The sequence below is a fragment of the Gymnogyps californianus genome, chromosome 3 (assembly GCF_018139145.2).
Source record: "Gymnogyps californianus isolate 813 chromosome 3, ASM1813914v2, whole genome shotgun sequence".
Lineage (NCBI taxonomy): Eukaryota > Metazoa > Chordata > Aves > Accipitriformes > Cathartidae > Gymnogyps > Gymnogyps californianus.
This window is the reverse complement of record NC_059473.1, coordinates 20520905-20541465: the sequence shown is the minus strand read 5'-3', so window position 1 is coordinate 20541465 and position 20561 is coordinate 20520905. Positions and strand designations below refer to the sequence as shown.

The 20561-nt window shown below is 43.6% G+C and overlaps 1 protein-coding gene across 1 annotated transcript in view; it reads right to left on the bottom strand.

Annotated features, from left to right (window-relative positions):
* Positions 1–10344, bottom strand: part of TP53BP2 (tumor protein p53 binding protein 2) — a 50310-nt gene extending 39966 nt beyond the window's left edge. The window contains exon 1 of the mRNA XM_050895118.1: positions 10196–10344. Coding sequence (XP_050751075.1) covers positions 10196–10222 — 27 coding nt within the window. The 5' untranslated portion in view covers positions 10223–10344. The remainder of the gene's footprint in view (positions 1–10195) is intronic.
* Positions 10345–20561: the final 10217 nt, after the last annotated feature.

Below are 20561 nucleotides of genomic sequence, written 5' to 3'. Positions count from 1 at the left end.
TACCTCCATGAAACAGATCTATGACAAACCAAAACACTCATGACATGCACAGGTAGGTCAGAGGATGCACCATTTCTGGCACCTGAAACAATGACACATGTTTAACCACACGGGTAATTCCAGTGTGGGGAAAGTCACGGTATATACTGTTTGGGCTGTTCTGTGATACAGGCTGACCAGTCTGGTATCCTAAAGTGCATTACTACAATTCAGGGGCATTTTAGCGCACCGCAGGTTGACATGCTATTTATGCTGCGACCCCAGAACATGCTGTTCAGCCATCTACCTTTAGGACAAGCAAAAGAAACAAACCCAAACCAGGAATTTCAGACCACATAGTACAACAGTCTGCATGCTTTACTGCTTTCAAGGTCAGCTCCGGCTTCCTATATACTTGCCTCCAGGAAGCAGAGGCTTCCTGCTATATGAGCTTCTCAATCCCACCAGGATAAATTATGTTTGTGTTAGTCCAACTTAATCCTCGCAGTGAGTGAGAATACCCAAAGATGGTGGACACATTCCCCTCTATTACCATCTCTCAGGACAACACAGAGGTTAAGGAAAGCGTAAGGTATCATCCGACTGCTACAGCTTAGCCGACCTAAATGGTGAGCTGACAGAGGCAAGCCATGCACTTCTCAAATCCCCTCCCATTATGTCTGATTATACAGCCACATGGCAAATCACTTCCACCATATAAGCCTTTTTGTTGCTTTTTGCCTTTAGTGTAGGTAGCATTTCCTCCCAACCATCACCCAACTCCTTACTAAATTCAAGGGGAAGCTACAAAAGACACATGGCTTTGGGTGGGGATGGAAACCAAAGGAACAAGACCATCCATTTGAGCAGCATCCTACTATTAAATTAATTAGGTGTAATGTCACACCATACCTTTGCAGAAGGGTAGCTCTTTCCGATTCATCACCAGCTCTGGGTGGGAACGCCCTCCTGTTGCAATGAAAGCGTACCTTGAAGAATGACATTCGCTTGTCAGACCCAGATGACTGCCAGTACACTGAAAGCAAGCAGCCCGTGCACGGCAATGCAGGCAACCAACATAGCCACCAGCAATGCCAAAGACAACCAGCATGAAATGCCTATGCTTGGTGATCATATCTATTTGACAACAGCTGAAGTTATGATTCAAAGCCATAAAGAAGGGGTTTTGCCCTACCACTTCTGGGCTGTAAACATGCAGGAAGTCATTAGTAACTGTGCAGATACTGAAGAATATTACACCACAGCAGCACGCATTCAGCTGGCACAGAAGACACATTGAGCTTTTGCACCAAAAGAGATGGATCTTTTTTGTTATTTTGCAAGTTAAAAGGGACCAGTGCGGCTATTCCAACACTGGAAACGATGGATGGTCAGATGGTCTTAGTCAACCACATTATAATGGGATATGTACAACAACTACAGCAGAACTGGGAAGGACAAATCTTGTCCCATCAGTCAGCCCATTAGCCCACCAAGCACCCTACTTGATCTAACCTTTGCTCCTGTAATGTGGAGCTCTACATGCTTTAACTTTCATCAGGAAACATTCAGCTACTATAACAGAAGCTGCAGAACGGTGGCAGATTGTACAGTTGATCACTGTCTGACAGGTTTTATTTAAGTGCCGCTCACTCCTCAGAGCTCTTTCTAGGCAATACCAGGCTCTACGCAGACATGCCAGCTGAGAAGTGAAGGAAGGGAGAGCAGTTCATCAGAGCAAGGCAGCAGGCTTGCTGGGTGGCTCTGCATGTTGCCACCAGCAAAGTCATGACAGTGATCTGCGCAGACAGCTTTGTATGAAATAGTGGTCACTGAGGTGATGTCACAGCTATTTTAAATGAATTAAACAGAGTAGAGTTTAATCAAATCAACATTTGTATTATGTCAGGCTCCTCAACAGCCTTCTTTTGCCCCAAGAACTCCAGAAATTGTCCCTCTCAGCCTGTTACTATTTGACCACTCATTCAGCTTCCCTGGAGGCAGAAAAATTTTTCTCTAACCCAACCTCACTAAATGCTATTTGCAAGAGAAGCACTCTAAATAACAATGTTTTTGTGCAACACTGGGAAACCACACTGCAGCAAGGCCTCATGGGCAAGACCTATGTACAATAGCATAGGAATAACGATGCAGAGGCAAGAAGCATGCAGTGCCATTTCCATAGCTTCCCCACACAAATCTTTACTTGTAGTAAAGCGTGTTCTCAAAAGGCTGGAAGACACAGCATGGCTATCACTGATAAAGTGGCTATGGGGCAGCACGACAAGTAGGCAACACGCTTCAGAAACACGGCTCATACATGACCACGGCAGAGTCGCTTTGTCGGTTTTGGTCTTTCACAAGAGAGCTTTGTGGCATTCTCCAAGGAGGTCTGGAGCATTTTGCCGTAGGGGAGTAAAGGCCCCTACGCACCCTGCCTTTCACGACTCAGCGACACCTCGCTCCCTCTTCTGCAGCCAGAAATCAGTCACATTCCCTGTTATGTCAGCTTTTCCTGAACACTTCATTATGTTGAGAGACACACAGTGTCTTACTACAGCTGAGAACAGAGAACCTCAAAAAAATTCTGGGAATCCTATCCTTTAGAGGGTCTTCCCAGCCCTGGGATGCCCAAAGATGGCAAGAATGGGTTTCACTTTCCTGGAGAAGTGAGGGCAGGAGCCATCAATCACGGCTCTGCATGGCCCAGATACTGATATGGGTGAGGTTCTGCATTCAGGGCAGCATACACTTACGTAGGATGGAGAGCAGGGTGAAAAAAAGGTGTTTGCACACACTTTAAAAAAAAAAAAAAAAAGAAAAAGAAAAAAGTGTACCAGACAAGCCACCACTCAAGCAGCAAGAAAATTACCACCAAATTATAACTGTGCACAGGTACGACAGAAACAGCTGAATAAGAGCCCCAGCTACAGGGAGTAAGAGCCTTCCCGTACATTTTGTGTGATTTGCTAGCTCAGTCAATTTGCACAACTTCAACTTTGTCCAGCAAAACTAAGGAATAGGGGAGTGAGATCCCCGTGTGTCTTCCTGAAGAGGCTTGTGGCTACTGAAACCCAAGAAGGGAACAGTCACCTTGCAGAAGGTGAAGCCTCCACACCTTGAGAATGCAAGAGGGATACTCTACACCAGTGCTTACGTGTAGTCTTCCAGCTCCTTATTCACACACTGCAAGGCTGCGACATGTTCACAGACTGGCAGGCTGCTGCTCCACTGGAGTACCAGAGCACATGGGTAGTTTGGTGCAGCATAGAGCTCAAACGGGATAACAATGACAGCATTAAAAAAGAACCCGCTGAAGATCTAATAAAATAAGGATTTTCCTCTTTTAAATGACAGAAGGAAACTGAAGGTAAGAAAAATACATGATTCCAGAGACTCTTCCTTAGCTTTCAATTTAAAGAAACAATGGGATTTAACGCTCTATTGCAATAGAGGAAAACTAGTAATCTAAGCTTAGATATAAATTGCTCCTTAAGCAGTTAAGCCTCACAAAATAAAAGTATCAAAAGACCAGGAAAATCTCCTAACTTATTTGACAGAAAACAAAACAAAACCCACATGCTGCCTCTTATATCCAAGATATGCCTTAAACAGTGAAACAGCAACATTGACTTTACACACACGTAAAGGATTTATGAACAAGCACCCTTTTGGGGACTGTTCTCAAGCATGGAACAGAATAAACTACCACCAAGGTTCTCTCCCCATTCATGATTAACCCTACAGGAGTAGAGGTGCAGGTGATGTAAATACTTTAAGCAAGATCATTTAATACTTACATTGGATATGACAGACTGGTATTCCAGCTGCATCACAACGTATCAGTTAGTTTAACTCTACAGGTCTCCCAAATCCCAGGCTGAACTCACTGCATGACCTTTAACAAGTCGCATAACCTCCCTGCAGCTTCCGCTCACTTTATTAAATGCTCTGATCCATAGCAGTTAGTATTTTACAGACCAGATGTTTGATATTGAATACCTCAAAATAATGTCAGAACCTTTCAAGTCAGCAATGTGAATGTTTCCATGTTTTTACTTGAGTTTGGGTACTATAACCCAGATACATCGCAGAGAAAGATTTTCCTCAAACAATTCATAATCAAGAGAACCATGCAGAACAAGGGATAACTGCAGTACATGCTTGATTTTAAAATGTATATGCTTTACTTTGCAAAAGGATGAAATAAAGATGTAAGAGTAGGATTTAAAAAAAAAAAAAAAAAAAAAAATCAAGAAAAGGCAAGAAGTGTTCCCCTAATCCTCCTTTTTAAATTAGATGCCAATAAAAGCTAGAGCACTGCACACAGCCATCTATCAAAGGATCATATCATATTAAGACCTGGAAGCATCACTGTAGCATAGAAGAAATTGTTACAGAAATGATGTTACTATCCCAGTAATAAAATTCTTGGGATTAATGCCACAGCAACAAAATCCCAAAGGGCTCATCCTTTAGACACAACTGGGTTCAACATCCACATAACACCATCGCTATGGTGAAAAAACTGGTGAGGACACACACATGATTAACTCTAAACACCAGCAACAAGATCCAGAATATTAATGATTAACAAAAAGCAAATAGCAAAAGCAAGCAGAAGACTGGTTTCCGGCTTTTAACATGTCCAGCATCATGACAGAGTCATGATTGCTGTTCTGTCCCCGATTCACTCACCATTCCCTTTCCATGAACATTTATCACAAACTACAGCAATAGTTATCTAACAGTTTTAAACAAAGTTTGAGGTCTTTCATGTTCCACAGAAAAGCCTGAAACCTCTAAAACAGTTAAGCAACAGTGACTAAGATAATTAAGTATACTTCACATGATGTCCAGGATTTCTAGTGACCTTTATACACAATATCATCTGACTGTTTGAGAACTGAAGATCAAAAAGACTTTGCCTGACTCACAAGTGACTAAGCTGAGAGAAACCAGGCCTAAAGATAATAAAACTGAGAGCAAAGAGAATAGTTTTATCTGCTCGTTACCTCATGAATAGGAGCACCTTCCAGTTTCCAGAGCATTAAATAAGTTTTTACACTTCACAGGAAGTCAACAGCCCACAGATTAAAAGGATCTGGGGGTTCCTTTATTATCAGTAGGCCCACGCAGAAGGCAGCAAGAAGTCCTCCTCCAGCTGTGCCACCAAGCCATGGGAGGTAGCTTAAGTCAGTCTCCTCGGGGTTATTCAGCTCCCCCTTTAGAGAAACTGTACGGCAGCAAGGCACAACTCTGTCCATAATTAAACAAGCTCAATAACACGCACAGTGGGAGAGAAAGGAGAGTCCCCGAGGCAGACTACTAACAAGGACAGCGGCTAGACAAATGGAGCATTTTCAAGACAGTTTCTTAATCAATAATTTGAAAGGAATGCTAGGCACAGTGCCATTGCCATTCTGCTAGTTTATTCTGCTGAAATAACCTTTATACCTGCCTCTTTTAAAGTCCAACTGACTTGCATGTAAATTAATCCCACAAAGCAGACCTGCTCGCTAATAAAGTGGAGATCCCATCTGGCAACACTAGGAAGAAAAAAAAAAAGAAAAGAAATCCTGAGAATTACCCACCCATCCCTAACTTCATCACTGCATACTAGCCCTTGAAACAGTAAATGCAAGAGCCCCACGACGCACTCACACCGTGAACTGTTGAATAGATCAGAAGCAGCATAATTAGCTCTTCCCATGGCCTCCACAGCTTGATCTGGTATGAATTTGTAATATTGCCCTTCCCCCATTTCTGATAAAAGCCACACAAAGAAACAAATATATTTAACATACTGTAGCGTAATAGAACACAAACTGCAGATGGAGTGCTAAGGTATTACGAAAGTCATCTGAGCAGTTAAATGCATTTAAAACTATTCTTGGAACAATTACTCATGGGACAGAAAAAAATATCTTGTTGTAACAACATGAAAAAGGAAAAAAAAAAAAAAAAGGAGTACTCCAGGAACCTCAAGGCCATATTTCCTATTGTGCATAATGACAGGTCACAGTCTAGAAGAGAACTGCAAGAGGTAGAAGTTTAGAGGTAAGAAAGCTCAGCAAAACAATCACCTAAGCTTTATTCAGCATTCTAGACAAAATACTTTAAACACTGAATACCACATTAAAATGTCTGAATACAATCACAATATTAAAACTTTTAAATTATTAACATTAAATGGAAATTCGGTTAAAAGAACACACAACAGATACTAAATACTTCAGTCAGATGAAGATATGAGGCATATGCTCAGAAGAGCTCAGTCTGAAGTCCCACTCATGCACTGAAATCCATGCAGGCAGACAAGAAAAACAGAATAATGACTGATAAACCTTATCGAAGCTTAAATAATTAAAAGACTACAAGAAATGGGGCTGAGATCCTACAGATCACTTATTGGTATCATAACAAGTTGTTAAACTCTACTGGGGGTCAGTTTGTTTATAAACTTACAGCTGCTCATCTTACAAAGCACAAAAGATTCATTCCTGTTAAAATTTCTTTAGTTAAGCTGCAAGAAAATCGTTTCCTAAGAAAATTGCCCAAGACGGGCTACTACTACACTATTTCAGTAATTCAGAATCCATATGGCAATTCCAATTAACTGCCTAATGGAACAAGCAAAACAACTTAATGGTAGGGGGTTTTTTAAAGGTTAAAAATACACTTAAAAAAAATTACACACATCCACAAAGTAGTGAGCATTCTGCAATGAAAATATGTACTTTAAGTCCAGTGCTCACTGGATGTAACAGCTCAGAGAAGACGACTTGGAACAAGGCGTTCAACAGACTTCAGAAGGAAAGCACAACTCCTTACAGTATCAAAGTTGCAGTGTTACACTTAAACAAAGCGTAGTTTAACTTGATTAGAAAAGAACACACGGTTATCAGGAAACTTCACTTTCAGAAATTTAAGTAATTTCTGATGATAGAAGGCAAAACTAATTTAGGAATTTAAGCACTCTCCAGTTTGCCAAGTTAGTCCCTAACCCTAACAATATATCTGCATGTCTGGACCCATCCTGATTTCAAGAAGGCTCCCAATAACTACTGCACATAAGACAAATTGCAAAATGGGCCCTTATCTAGATCAAGGGGTTTTGATCCAAAAAATTCTCTGGGCATTAAAGGGTAGCTCAATCTGTATTACCTCCTACTATCTGCGAAAAGCCATTTATCCAGTACGCATAATGACGCAAATTATTTCTCAATACATGCTCATCTGTAGGGTAATAATGTAAAATAAGGGAGAGAGACCAATTATGCTGCAGAAAAATATGCTATTTTAGAAAGTGTTTCCAGCTGCTTTTCACTACTTAACAGTATCAGTCACACTCCCACAAGCCTTCGAAGATGAAAAGGTGAGACAACTTCACACAGCTTGCCAGCATTAACCCTGTTATTACCTTCATCAGTACAGCTACACACAAATTACTTCATATTACACCCTTATGCAGACTTTTGATCACATTGTCCTGACATATGGTTACACCAGCAGTTTAGCTCCTATCTGTCATCACCGCAAGGAAAACATTCCCATCTCAGGGTAGTCTCCCAAGAGCACGAGTAGTTATGCTGCTACAGCAGTTTCCAAGCTTTTCCCTGGCAGCTACTCAGAGGTGAATTCCTGGCTGAGCTCATGCTTGCTGTATTCCCCACTCAGGGTCACGAGCCCTCCTGTGTTGTTTAATCCCTTGTCCATGCTACCTTCTGGAGCACAGGAGAGATGGACCTGGAGCAGAGTGTTAAAATCTTATACAGACAGTTTTACTTGGAGGGCCGGGAAGAGAAAGAGACACCATAAGAAACGTTAAGCACAAAACAAAACGTTTTGCAGATGGTTTAGGGCCAGCCAACTACTTCTCACTCAAACAATGCAGATAAAGATACTCAAGTCCATGAACACCTCGTTACTGCATAAATAAAAGAGCACTCAGATGTCCTGCTCCCTCCTGACTTTCTTCAAACCCTCCTTCTCTTCCCATGCCAAACTCTTTCAATCTCTTCATAAAAAAAATGAGGGTTTTTTATGAACTAACTAAAAGATGATGAGGAAATCTGTAGAAATACAAGAAAGATAAATAGTAAGAATTACTTTTGGCACTGCATTTTCCACACTTTCATATTCACATTCATGCGAGTAGTGGCAAGTGGCTGTTTATGTGCCCTACAGCCAATGGACCAAAGCACTTCTGCAACACCCTTTTGCACTGCTGGAAATCCTATACCTCTCAAGACTATACCAAAACTCAGGTTTTTTGTTTTCGTTTGTTTTTTTTTAAAGCTGAATTAAAGTTCTAATACTCATAATACTTATTTTTTTAATTCCTTTAGCCACATTCAACTTTCACAAATCTTTCGTTATTCACAGTAAACACAATGTGAAAAGACTGTATCCATCCCTTTATTTATGGGTTAAAAACCAGAATCACTAATGAGTTGAGTCATCAGCCAAAGAAAAGTCTGAGCCACCAGGGCAATGCATTCTCCGGAACTTGTCACCTGCAAACACTGATGGGATAAGACAGCTCCTACTTGTCTTCTCCTTTATTTGAACTCAGTGACAAGGAACCGGCCAGCAATTGCATCTCTTGGAGATTTCACTGTTATATGAGGGTGCTTACCTAGCTCGGTATTGACATGGGTTGAACTAACACCTTACTATATTCACTGCTCTTTTTTCTTAGTTTTTCATGGGCAGACAACACCACAGTTGCACAACACATTGACTATTTAATCTGTAGTTGGGCTCATATTCTGTCCCTCCCTCATCAGTTACAGCAATAATCACTCAGCCTTCTCTAGTGTTCTGTGAGATCAAATAATCGCTCATTATTTCCTCCTAATTGCAGAGGAAGAACCTCACACCAATAGCAAAACAAGCATCCCTGAAACACCCATATCGTTCCAGCACAGATTCCCAGTTTCACCTCCCAGTACAGTTCCTTCCTCACTTGCTTCAGTCAGCTCCTGGAAGAGTTAAACTGGAAATACTCTTTAATGGAAGAGTGCTGTTGAAAGGACTACCTATGCATGCAAAGCTACTCCGTATCAAGTGAGGTAAGGCAGGCCGTATCGCCCAGGGGAGGATGGCGGAGAGAACATTTTAAGGCACCCTCAACTCGGACTAAGCAGGTATTAAGCTTGCTAGGATTTTCTGTACATATTCCAGTCTCTCGGAACAACAAATTATGGATTTCATGGGGCATCCCGGCTGGTAAAACCAGGTATTCAGAGACAGGCATACATTTTAAGGAAACTAAGTATTTTATGTCATCACCTTCACGTGCTAAAAACTAAGCAAAGCTGCTGTGCTATGCTTTCATCCAACTTCAGCTGACAAAAACGGTGTAGTTTTAAAATTCATGTTAAAACTCCGGTAGGAGGTGGTCTTCCCTGTCCCTTTCTAAAGTGTTAAAACAGAGACAGCTCCCAGAGCACGGCAGGTTTAACACACACACACAGAGACGTGAACAACTCCTGAAACTCTCCCAGCCGGCAATGGGAATACCTACCCCTGAGAGCTCCTAATCACTTTAAACCGTAAACAACATGGACACCATCTTCCTCTTGGAGTCCGGGCACTCAAAAACAAAACCACCCCCCACCACCACCCCCCAGAAGCAGCAGATACGGCTCGTTTCAAGGCAACTTTAAAAACTTCATACCATTTAAAAAAATCAGGATTCAGAGGAGGTGCCTGTTTACCCCGCGGGGAGCGGAGCGAGCAGCCCCAGCGGGGCAGCCTTATATCTCCCCCAGGAGCGAGGCGAAGGGGGAAGGTCCCGGGCGCTGTGAGCCCCCCTCCGCCGCCCCTCGGCCCCGCCGCGGTGCTGCTGGGGCCCCGCGGCCCCCCCTTCCCCCCGCCCTGGCTCTGCTCCAGCGGGCCCGTCTAACAAGTTGATCCCGGCGTGAAAGAGGAAGAAAAGGAAAAGCTGAGGAGGGAAAAAAAAGCCGGGAGGGGGAGGGGAAGCCCCTACGCGGCCGCACCGCGGCTGCGGAGCCCGCGCTGGGCGGAGGGATGGAGGCAGGGAAGGCCAGAGGGAAGGAGGGTCGCCCTCCCGCCCCCCCTCCACGTCCGCAGGATCCATCTTCCCTCCCGCTGCCCCGCTCCAACTTTCCGCGTCCCGGGGGCGGCCCCCGGGCGCCACCCGCCGCTCCACACCGAGTCCCCGCGGCCCTGCCCGCCCGGGACTCACCGGCATCATCTTGGAGCCGAACCGCATGGGGGCGGCCGGTGCCGGCCCCGCCGCCCGGAGCGGGAGACCGGCGACCCGGGAGGCGGAGGGCCTGCGCTACACGCCGGGACGCGCGGGGAGACCTGTTGCGGGAGGCGCCCGGCTCGACTCGGCCCAGCCTCGCCGCCCGTCCTCCGCTTTGTTCCCACCGGGCGCCGCTCTCCCGCCGCTGCCGTCGCCCCCGGCTCCGCTCCGAAACTAACCCCGGCCCGGCGAGGAGGAGCCGCCGCGCCCCGCCCGCCGCCCACCCCCGGGAGGGGCCGGCGCGGCTCCCGCGGGGGACGGCCCGCCTCCTACCCCCCGCCGGGGGTGCCCGGCCCGGGGGAGCCATCGCGCCGCGCCTGGCCCCGGCCGACCGGGGGGCTCAAATTCCACGGCCGGTGCGGGGAGGGGGTCAGCCCTCCCGGGGCCCGGGACTCAGCGGGGGGGGTGGAAGGGGGCTGTGGCAGTACGAGATACGTGTGAATCCCCACGGGTCACCTCCTCCCGCACATCCCTCCGAAACACGGGGGCAGCGGGGAAGCGCGGTGGGAAGCGACTGGCCAAGGTCAGGCTTCAACACTGCAGCCTGCCCTAGTCTGATCCGCGAGTCCCTGCCTTCCCTGCTGCCTGAAACGGGTGGTCCTACCGATAATCCCCTTTTAGCTCTTCATGTACGCAGCCAATTTAGCATCACTGCTCAAGGTACGTTTTACTTTTTTTTTTTTTTTGCTATTTTTAGTTGGACTTGGCAGTCGAGCTACAGTGGCCAAGTCATACCTCGCAGAACAACGTTGAGATGCCAAAACAAAGTCTTAGAGACCCATATTAAGGTTGGGCTGTCCAAAAAACAACCCCACAAATCTTTTAGACCCACTTAAGGGGGGGGGAAAAAGAAGTTTTTCCTTCCCTGAACCAGCGTGCGGGTTACACATTTCAAACTCAGGTACTCTGCTAGCAGCACTTCAAAAGGTAAGGGAAGGCTTAGAAGGAAAGTATGCTAAATCAGCACCGTTACAGGGCTCTCTCTGCAGCAAAACCAGCTCCATCTGTTTTTCCTACTCATATTAAAATCTTCCCAGTAATTAAAAAGGATAAAAGGGAAGAGGATTAGAAGTTCCCAGATGAAGGGAGAACAAAATTCAGACCTAATTTGTATATAAACATCTCTTTTTCTAAAGCAGTAAAGAAACCTAAACAGAACTGATAAAAACCCCGGGAACTCCTATGCAATAAACAAGTATTGTTTAATACAATACTGTTGCAACTGGGGGGGGGGGGGGGGGGGAGCTAAAAAAAGATCAGAAAGCTATTTTTGTAGTTGTCTAATTACAGCAAAGAAAAACAAAAGACACTTTTTTTTTTGGTACAGCGCTTTGAAATATGGCAATATTTAAAACATGTCCCAGAAGTGCCTCGCATCTGTTTTAAACCTGCTGTACGAAGGGCTCCCTCCCCGCCCTCCCGCCTCACATCTCCGGGAGCGCTTCGCTTTCGGAAGAATAACCTGCAGAGGCGGCAGGGACCGGGCCGAGGAGTCCAGCCCGGCCATTTCCCCGCGGCCGCGACCAGCTTTGACTTCCCCCCCCCGCCCCGGGTACGTTTTTCTTCCAAGCGAGGCGGCCACTCCGGCGGCGTAAGCCCCGGCGCAGCCCGAAGCCGCCCTCCCGTGGTGCGGGGCCCCACGCCGCCGGGGGCCGCTCCAGCCTCCCTCCCCGCGGACCTCACCCCCCGGCCCGGCCGGTCCCCGCCCCGCCGCCACAGCCGACCAATGAGAAGGCGCCGCCGGCGGCATGACATCACCTCCCCCGACGCCTATTGGGCACCTCGCGAAAACAGCGCGCCGTATCCCGGCAACGCCGTGGCGTCACGGCACCGCCCCGTAACCCTTCGCGCCCCGCGGCGGCTGAGTCTCGGCTGCCCCCGGCCGCCTCCCGGCCCTGCAGCCCCGCGGGCAGCGGCTCGCCGCTCCCAGCCGTTCTCCTGGGGAAAAACCCGCGCCTCCGAGCCGCGCCAGCCGTCGCCGGTTTGTCTCTGCGCGGTGGTTTGACTGAAGGACTGGGAACACCCACCCTCAACCACGAGCGAAAGCCCAGCGTCGCTGCTCCCGCCACGCTGCACCCGCAGGCGCGCTCCTAAAACACTGCCTATATACTGCCAGCAAAGTATACGTTGTAAATACCAGCTCTTTCCCACGGCCCCGATTCACATGCGGCTTGCTTCTCCAATGCCCGGACACATTGGTCAACCTACCCACAGAAGGTTTATAACCCCGGTTTTCATTTGGTAGTTTTTGTACTCAAACTTGGAATTTATTTTACAAGATAAAAATGTTACAGGCCAAAGCACGTGGCAATGGAGAACCAAAATTCTGCTGCAAATCTCTGCTGAATTTTTAGGAGCACCTAGCTGGTAAGGGATAAAATAAAGGGTATGATCTTTTAATGTATTCACCAAATACAGACACAAATTATTTCTAATAATAATTAGAATATTAGAATAACAATTTCTAAGCCTGTAAAATAAAACTGGAAATGGTTAGACAAAAATCAACTAGAAAAGAGGTTTCAGGTGCGCGTATGTGCGTGGTAGCTACATTTTGCTAGTGCGTGCCTCTCACGGGTCAATCCACAGAATTCTCCGTTGGCGCAACTTCTAATTTTTACATCTTCCACACAAAACTACAACCCCATCCCTGCTAAGGAAATGAAGCTTCATGGGGTGCGCCTGTTTTTTTCCAGTTTTTGTCCAGGCTCTGTGACTCATGCGATGTGATGGAGGCTCTCGGTGCCATCTGGCCACGCACTTTAGATCACAGCTTCCCTCCAACAGAGGAGGCAACACTTGCCAGGTTTGCAGGTAAAGTGGGGTCAAAACCGCTTGCACCTGTGCATATCTCAGCAGCACTGCTTACCTTCCCTACGGCATGCCACATTTCTGCCTCTTACAGCAATTCAGACGTGATTTCACTACATAAGCATGACATGAATTTCCCACAACAGGTTATTAATTACAGGGAAGATTTTTGGTTTTACGAGCAGGGAGTAGATAGTTCCCCCGCAGTGGGAAGAAACACGTGTGGGTGTCAGACCGTAGGTTCGATCTCCAGAGTGTCAACAGTTGGAGATAACCGAGTCACGCATGGGGGAATTGGCAAGGGGCAACAGTTCTCAGTCCTGCACATCCAGAGCTATCACAAAACAGAAGAGAAGATGAGATCCGCAGGGTCTGGAGCCAACGGCAGAGGCAGCTGAAGCTCTGCACCTCTTCCCTGGTTCCCACTACTCTTGGCGGCCTGTCTGGAGCACGCTGCAGTTGACTAAGACCACATGCAGTTCCCTATAAGCAGTCACAGCAAGGGCCAAGGGGAAGTTAATGCTCATGGAATTGCGTGAAAAGTATCCAAGAAAAGGAAAAAAAAAAGAACACCAAACAAAAACATAGCAGAATCACTCTTCTTCTTTCCATGAGAGATCTACTTGATCCGAACCACAGAAACTTGCAGCAGCAGTGCAAGTTACAGACAGTACATTACAGACAGTAGTAACGATAATCAGTAGAAATCAATAGCATCATCTTTTCTTGCCATTAGTCTTGTCATACGATGGGATCAGGGGGAGGGAGGCTGAGAAGACACTGCTGTATTTCATGCCTTCAGCACACTACTTAAAACTCCAAAACTTCAGTTAATTCCTTCAGTGCTATATCTAAGCAATTTTAACAGTAACTTCTCATCCTCTTCTCTACCAGCCTGCCTAAAACTGCCTCCAGACCAGTCAAGTCTTCTTTTACAGTCCTGACACAATTAGGAGGATTATCAGGCAACATCTCTTTTGCAATACCTTGTGAAGATTTAAAAAAATGCTGTACCTGCCAGTTGTTCATCTTTTAATAACCCCTTTAATTCTTCAGCAAAAAGATGGTGAACCTGATTCTTAGACTGTTTCTAAGACAGTAATTTCAAGAGAGAGTTTGTCAGAAATCAACACAACAGCATCAATGTAAGAGGAGCAGGAGGCCAGCTGGTTTAGATTTGCTGTCCACTGCCACCTACTGTTAAAACTCCACCACGTCAAACTTCTGAGCTCTAGTTTCTGAGGGATACGGCTTAAGAGCCGCAGAAAGAAGGGAAAGCTTTGGAATTGAGATTGCTGGGGAGGGAAAAAAAAAAAAAAAAAAAAAAAAGAAGGGAACATGCCAAGAGAATTGCTCACCTAAACTCAGCGGGCTGGGGCACAGCACAGCAGCTTCACAAGTCTGGATTCTTTCCAGCAATGTTGAACTTCTGGCACCTAATTTATACAGCTAGTCTCCAGCTCAAGATAAAGCTTTTCCAGACAGTGATTCAAAGCAAAGGCCTCAACTAGTCAGTGTTGTCAAATTTCCTGACAAAGAAATAGTAGCTATAGAAAAGAAAACTGATTGTTTTATACCTTCAGCACCTTCATACAGTTCTACTAATCCACCAGCTGTCCTCCAGTGGTTGTTAGATTTATTTTCATTATTTAATGTTGCATTTTTACTATTTAATTTGTTTTAAAAACATCAGATACCAGACGTTGCAGTGGAAACAGTTTTGGGGAAAACGTGCAGCAACAACTGAGTCTACCTCCCAGATGGAAAAAAGAAGTTCACTAGTTCCAAAGTCTGCAGCTGAGATTCATGAAATCCTTAAAGGAATCTGCTAACCACATCAGCTAGGACATCCCATATTATCCCAGTGGCTGCTTCCAAAGCAAAAGCCTTTGCTCTATGCCACATTCAAAAGACTACATCAAGAAGCATTTAGCAGGTGTAAATTTTAAATTAAGACACAGTGGCTTGCCACAATTTCTGTCAAGTCCAGTTCTTTAAGTGTAAAGGTTTTCTTCAGCATTGAGGAGTAATATAATAGATATACCTTCCTCCTGGTGATAAGCTACTTCTCTCTAAAACATCTGTGTCCGGCAACTGAAATTACTCCCTTCAGCTGTAATCCCCTTCAGGGAGTTTATCACATCAGTGCATGCTTAATGAAGAACATCATCAGGCCCCTACTTGAACAGTGTATGTTTTGTTGAAAGGTATGTTTTGTTGTCAGATGAAGTCCATTTTGGTTGTGACATATACTTCCTTATTCACACACAGATGATATTGATTTAAAATCTGAACAAAAAATTGTATTCTGTTACATTCCTGTGCCACAGCTCAAACAAAAACTAAATTTTCCCAACACGAGGAACAGCTGAGTTACATTTACCTCACTCAGAGGCATGAGAGCCAGTCTCTCGCCTTGTGAAAGCGCTTACTTCTGTACAAAGTGAATATAAACTTCGTTGGTCACTGTATATATGAACTGGTAATGCATGTGAGCAACTCAGAGGCATGAGACAATGGAGGTTCTGGTTCAGACTCTGTAACCTTAAGGTTAATTAAAAAATATTTCTTGCTTAACTTGCATCCTCTCTGTAAACTAATCACATTATCTAAGTTGTGACAGTCACACATGCACCCACTGCACAAAGTACATACTCAATCACATTACTCAGTAAGCTAATAATTATACAGAGCCAGCAGCACCCAGAAACCAGCAGCACTCAGAAACTACTTCAGAAATTTGCATCAATTTTGCTGCAACTTATTCAGCTTTTAAGCTGATAATTTAACAACAGTTTCAAAGGATGAGTCTATAGAAGTAGAAAGTGACATTAAAAACACTGTACGCAAGCATCACTTGCAGTAAACAAAAGTCTTCCATTTATTCCAGATCAACCAGGAATTATTTAACTTCAGTAAACTAAAACTTCTCCAACTTCTCAAGCTACTTGCTGGAAGAAAATTCTAATTTCCTCACTCAAAATTCTTTTCCATGTACTTCAAATTCAGATTTTTTTTTTCCACAGGTAATTTAACAACCAGCCAGCTAAAGCAAGCCTGCACTCTGTCTTAAAGAGAAGAGAAATAAACTTCCTCTTCCATTAGTCCCCAGCATACTTGAACAAAATGTAGGCTGGCACAAATTAGTGTTTTGTATACATCATACACAGCTGCCATTCTTCTCAATAAGTAAATTATATTCACTAAACTCACTCGGGATCCCTGTTAATTTATTTCAGCACAGATCCTGACAGAAGACCGTCTGTAACAAAACGTCTGTTTAAGGCAATTAGCAATGCAAGAAAGCCATATCTGCCTGCTACCACTCACCCAGCCCCATAAGGGAGTTGGTCGGTGAGGAAGAACAAGGAAGGAACTAAAAAATACACTCATTGAGCACATATATATTCAGCTGTTGCAAACAGGAATTCTGTGATCAAAATCCCATTCCTTACCAGAAACCTTAAGACACTGATTGGCCACACAGTGATGCTGAACCTTCATCCCAGCTGGATGTTTAGAGAATGTGGAGAGTTAAATTAACACTGTCGTTTTACTGTTGCCTCATCGCTATTTCTCAGCTGCCAAGAAGCCAGCCTTAGCTCATGCTAGCAGTCCCTCTGGAGTAAAGAGAGAATGAAACCAGAAGGATTTCAGAAAATACAAAATTATTTCAAGATCAGGCCTCCCGCAATTTCTTTTTCGTAAAGTGACTGCAGGACTGAGCAGACCACATCTTTGTTAACATATTCTCCTGGTTAATTTATGTATTTTCTTTGTACCTTCTCATACAGAGCTATAGTCTTGTGCCTCAGCAAATCAAACCCTGCTTTAGATAACCCTGGCAGACACAGGTGCATGCTCTACAAGCGACCACAGACACTTTGGGAGCTGCCTTTTTCTCATACATCAACAATATTGATACAGTTTGTCATGTCAGTGATGTTTCATTGAGCTGAACTGATGAGACACAGAGAGACACTACCTATGTCTTCACTGAATTATCTTTATCATAGTGTAAATATGCAGTAATATACTAAAATCAAAGGAATTCCTGGGAACTTACATCCAAACCGAGCCCCTCCTAATGGCGGAAACTGATTCTTCATCCTAGGGCTTGCAAACATCCTACAAGAAAATAATACAGAGAATTAGCAGAAGTCATGTAATCTAATTAAAACCTCCTTTTTGTTTATATAAGTTTTTTCACCAAGCTTACTTCTGAGTACAGCTGTGTGAGGATATGTAACCTGACCAAGATAACATGCTATCCAGTACCTGATTCTGCAGTCCTCTTTCAGGGAAGGTATTTTGACTCCAAGAAAACAGAAAGGTTATTTGTCTGAACCCTTGTCCTTTTCATCCTCCAAGTACATCAGTTTACCTAATTAATATATTACATGTCTACAAACCCTGACTTTCTTGTGGATTTGAAAATTCTTTTAGTTAAATCTTTTCTTGAAATGTAAAACAGAAAAACATATTTAATGAAAGCTTGACTGTGCAACATGCCTAGCCTACAAAAACTACTCAAGATTAGTCTAGTCCCCATACTTTTAGCTGAGAAAAATCTACAGAGGTGGTATTTTCTTTCATCCTGTCTTCTACCTGTTTTCCTTTTGTTCCTACTTCTCATTTCCCAGGGAGCATCACATTCTTCTGCCTCTCAACTTCACCTTATGATTACTATCAGACACCTAATGTACAGTATTACAAATAAATTATGAGGTAGATGTAGATTTTAGAGGCAGTTTCTCAACCAGCTTTTTATGGAACATGTCGCACTACTGGGCCCAAAACTGGTTAAACTACAAAGGAGTCATTTAAATATTTATATTGATTTAATTAAACTGGGATTACATTCATATCTGAAGCTGACTCCACACAACAATAATTATTAAGTTACCTATTAATGGAGCAAAAGTCTCAGCTGCAAAACATGAATCGATGCAAATTTACACTCCTGTCAACATTTGTTAAGAACATTCTAAAAGGAAATTTTAATATGGCTTTTTTTCCATTTCTTTTTTAATGCCTCTCAAAAAAAGACCTTTAACCAACCAAGACTTTACTCTGCCTCAGTGTCCAGCAGCATGAATGAAAATATAGCTGTGTGAGTATACCAGACTTCTTTCAAATTTAGCACCTCTTAAAAAAATCCTTAATATCCATAAAGTGAGCAAACTGCTGTCACCCCAGAGAAAAAAATGTGCCATGTGGGAAGGCATTTTCTATTTTTCTATTGATTACACTAACTTAATAAAACAAATCTGTTCTCCTCCCACCCAACTTCTGCTCTTATCCTCAGTTTTTGAGCACATTACTCCTCTTTGCTCTTATATTCCTCATTAACATGGCAGTTCTTGACCTAGTTACACACCTTCCTTCACCTCCAACCCCTGCTGCTAGATTTCTTCCCCCATCCCTGTCTTCCCAGACATCTGCTTGTTGGCTCCTGCTTCTCACTCTCTCTTTCTCCCCTTCCCTGAATTTCTTCTCCTTTCTCACATTTGATAGTTACAACTTTGCTTGTATTTGAGCCAGGTTCCTTCCTCTTCACCACGGCTCTTCGCATTGCTTGCTTCCACACAAAGCCCAAACAAAATATTCCACGTACTTTCAGTAAAATTTCACAATCCCTGCTGTCCTCAACAGACCACACTTGAATCATTTGGGAGCACGATATACATACGGTCTTACAAGCTTGTAGTAAGCTGAGAAGTTCAATCTGTTCAGTACAGATATATCTAAGAACTTCACCGACAAATTTGAAGACAAGTAATGAGATTTTACAAAGACTTATGACATAAAAATTTTTTGCAGATTACTACAAAGAAAGCAAACCAGATATCCTTGGCCCAAGTGGCCTTCCTTTTAAACGTCATATTCCTAGTCCAAAGTACAGAGACATCAAAATTTCATCCCCCCAAAATAAATAAAAAGATTATGAGCATTTTTGCTTAAAAGGGGCAAAACAATACATTTCCCCTAAGATTCTTCTTGTGAGTCATTGAGACGTTTCCAAAAAATTTCAGTCCAACTATACGTATCATTCTAACATGGTATAATTGAAACTAAGGCTCTTTCAAGATTTTTTAAATCTTACAAGCATTGCAGAAATCTAAATGAGTGGTAACCCATATAAGGCAAATGAGGTATGTGTCCTGCATGAGCTGTAAAATATTGACAAAATGTTTGCATGTTACTTGACATGCAATAGACTCTACATAACTTTATTTCATCCCTTTCAGGAAGTATTATCATGTTGTCTGGCTTCACACTATCCCATAGTAACTGAAAAAATAAGCCACTAGAGAGTCTGTGATGGGAATTTTGTGAAAGTGCGTGCAGTCTGTGTTTTTGCAAATTAATGCAAAGTGATGCATGCTCAGAAAAATGACACAAGATACATTGGGAAAGGATGTGAATCAGAACCTGGAAGGCAGCAGAATTAGCCTACTTACTGAAGGAGACTTATTAACTATAAAGCTATTTATATAGTTGTAGTTAATAATATAAAATATATATTGTGCATATTACTAATATATTCTACTTAGTAATATAATAAACATATAGAAGATACAGTGTATATTTATTAAACATAAAGCTGTATCTTAAAAGCTTAAATCGTTCAAATTATATGACAAAACAAAAAAGCATTCTTGAAACTATCTTAAATTATATATGCTTCAGTAGGATGAAAAAACCCACTTGCTTTTAAAGCATTAATGGACTGCCAGCCCAAACTTCACGTGCCAAGTCACAAGTTTATAAAGAATTCTCCTGAGTGTGTTCTAAACTGCTGAGTGTGCATGTGAAAGGAGATCAGGTCCTAAAATCATGCACAAGAATAAAACCCTTGTTCCAAGATAGCCAGATCATTTTACAGCGGCATTGATGAGTTGAGGGGCAGGGGGAGCAAAACACTTCCAAATCCGTACAAGGCACACAGTGTTCTGCTCCCAAAAAGGAAATATTAATTTCTGTGCACATTTTTGGAGTGCCATTAGGGTGACACACATAAAGACTTACCCTTGCATTTGCCCTGCTCCCAAGTTAATTCTTTTCCAGTTGCAATTTTTTTCTCTTAAGAAAGAGGTTGCAAGTGGGTTTCCGAGGAAAGGGGGAAATTGCACATGAAAGAAATGGGTTAAGATAAACCTTCGAAGAGAAGAAGCATGGCTGAAAAAAATGTACAGGGATGCTGCAGGCAGCTAATGCTTTAGTCCTGTAATATTTTAAGCTGTACTACCTTGGTGCAGGTACTGCAACAAGTGGTCCCATTCCCCCCAAACATTTTACGGCTTTTTCCCATACACTTTGCTACCGTCACTTCTGGCATTCACCTAGTGATTTTCTTTGACAAGTGAGTCTTCAGCAGCACCAATTCCCCACAAGCACACACGCTCAATGCTACTGATGTGATAAAAGCAGCAGCAGCTGCTGAAGGCAGAGAGGAGACTGGCACCATACTTTTCAACGGCTGTGCCAA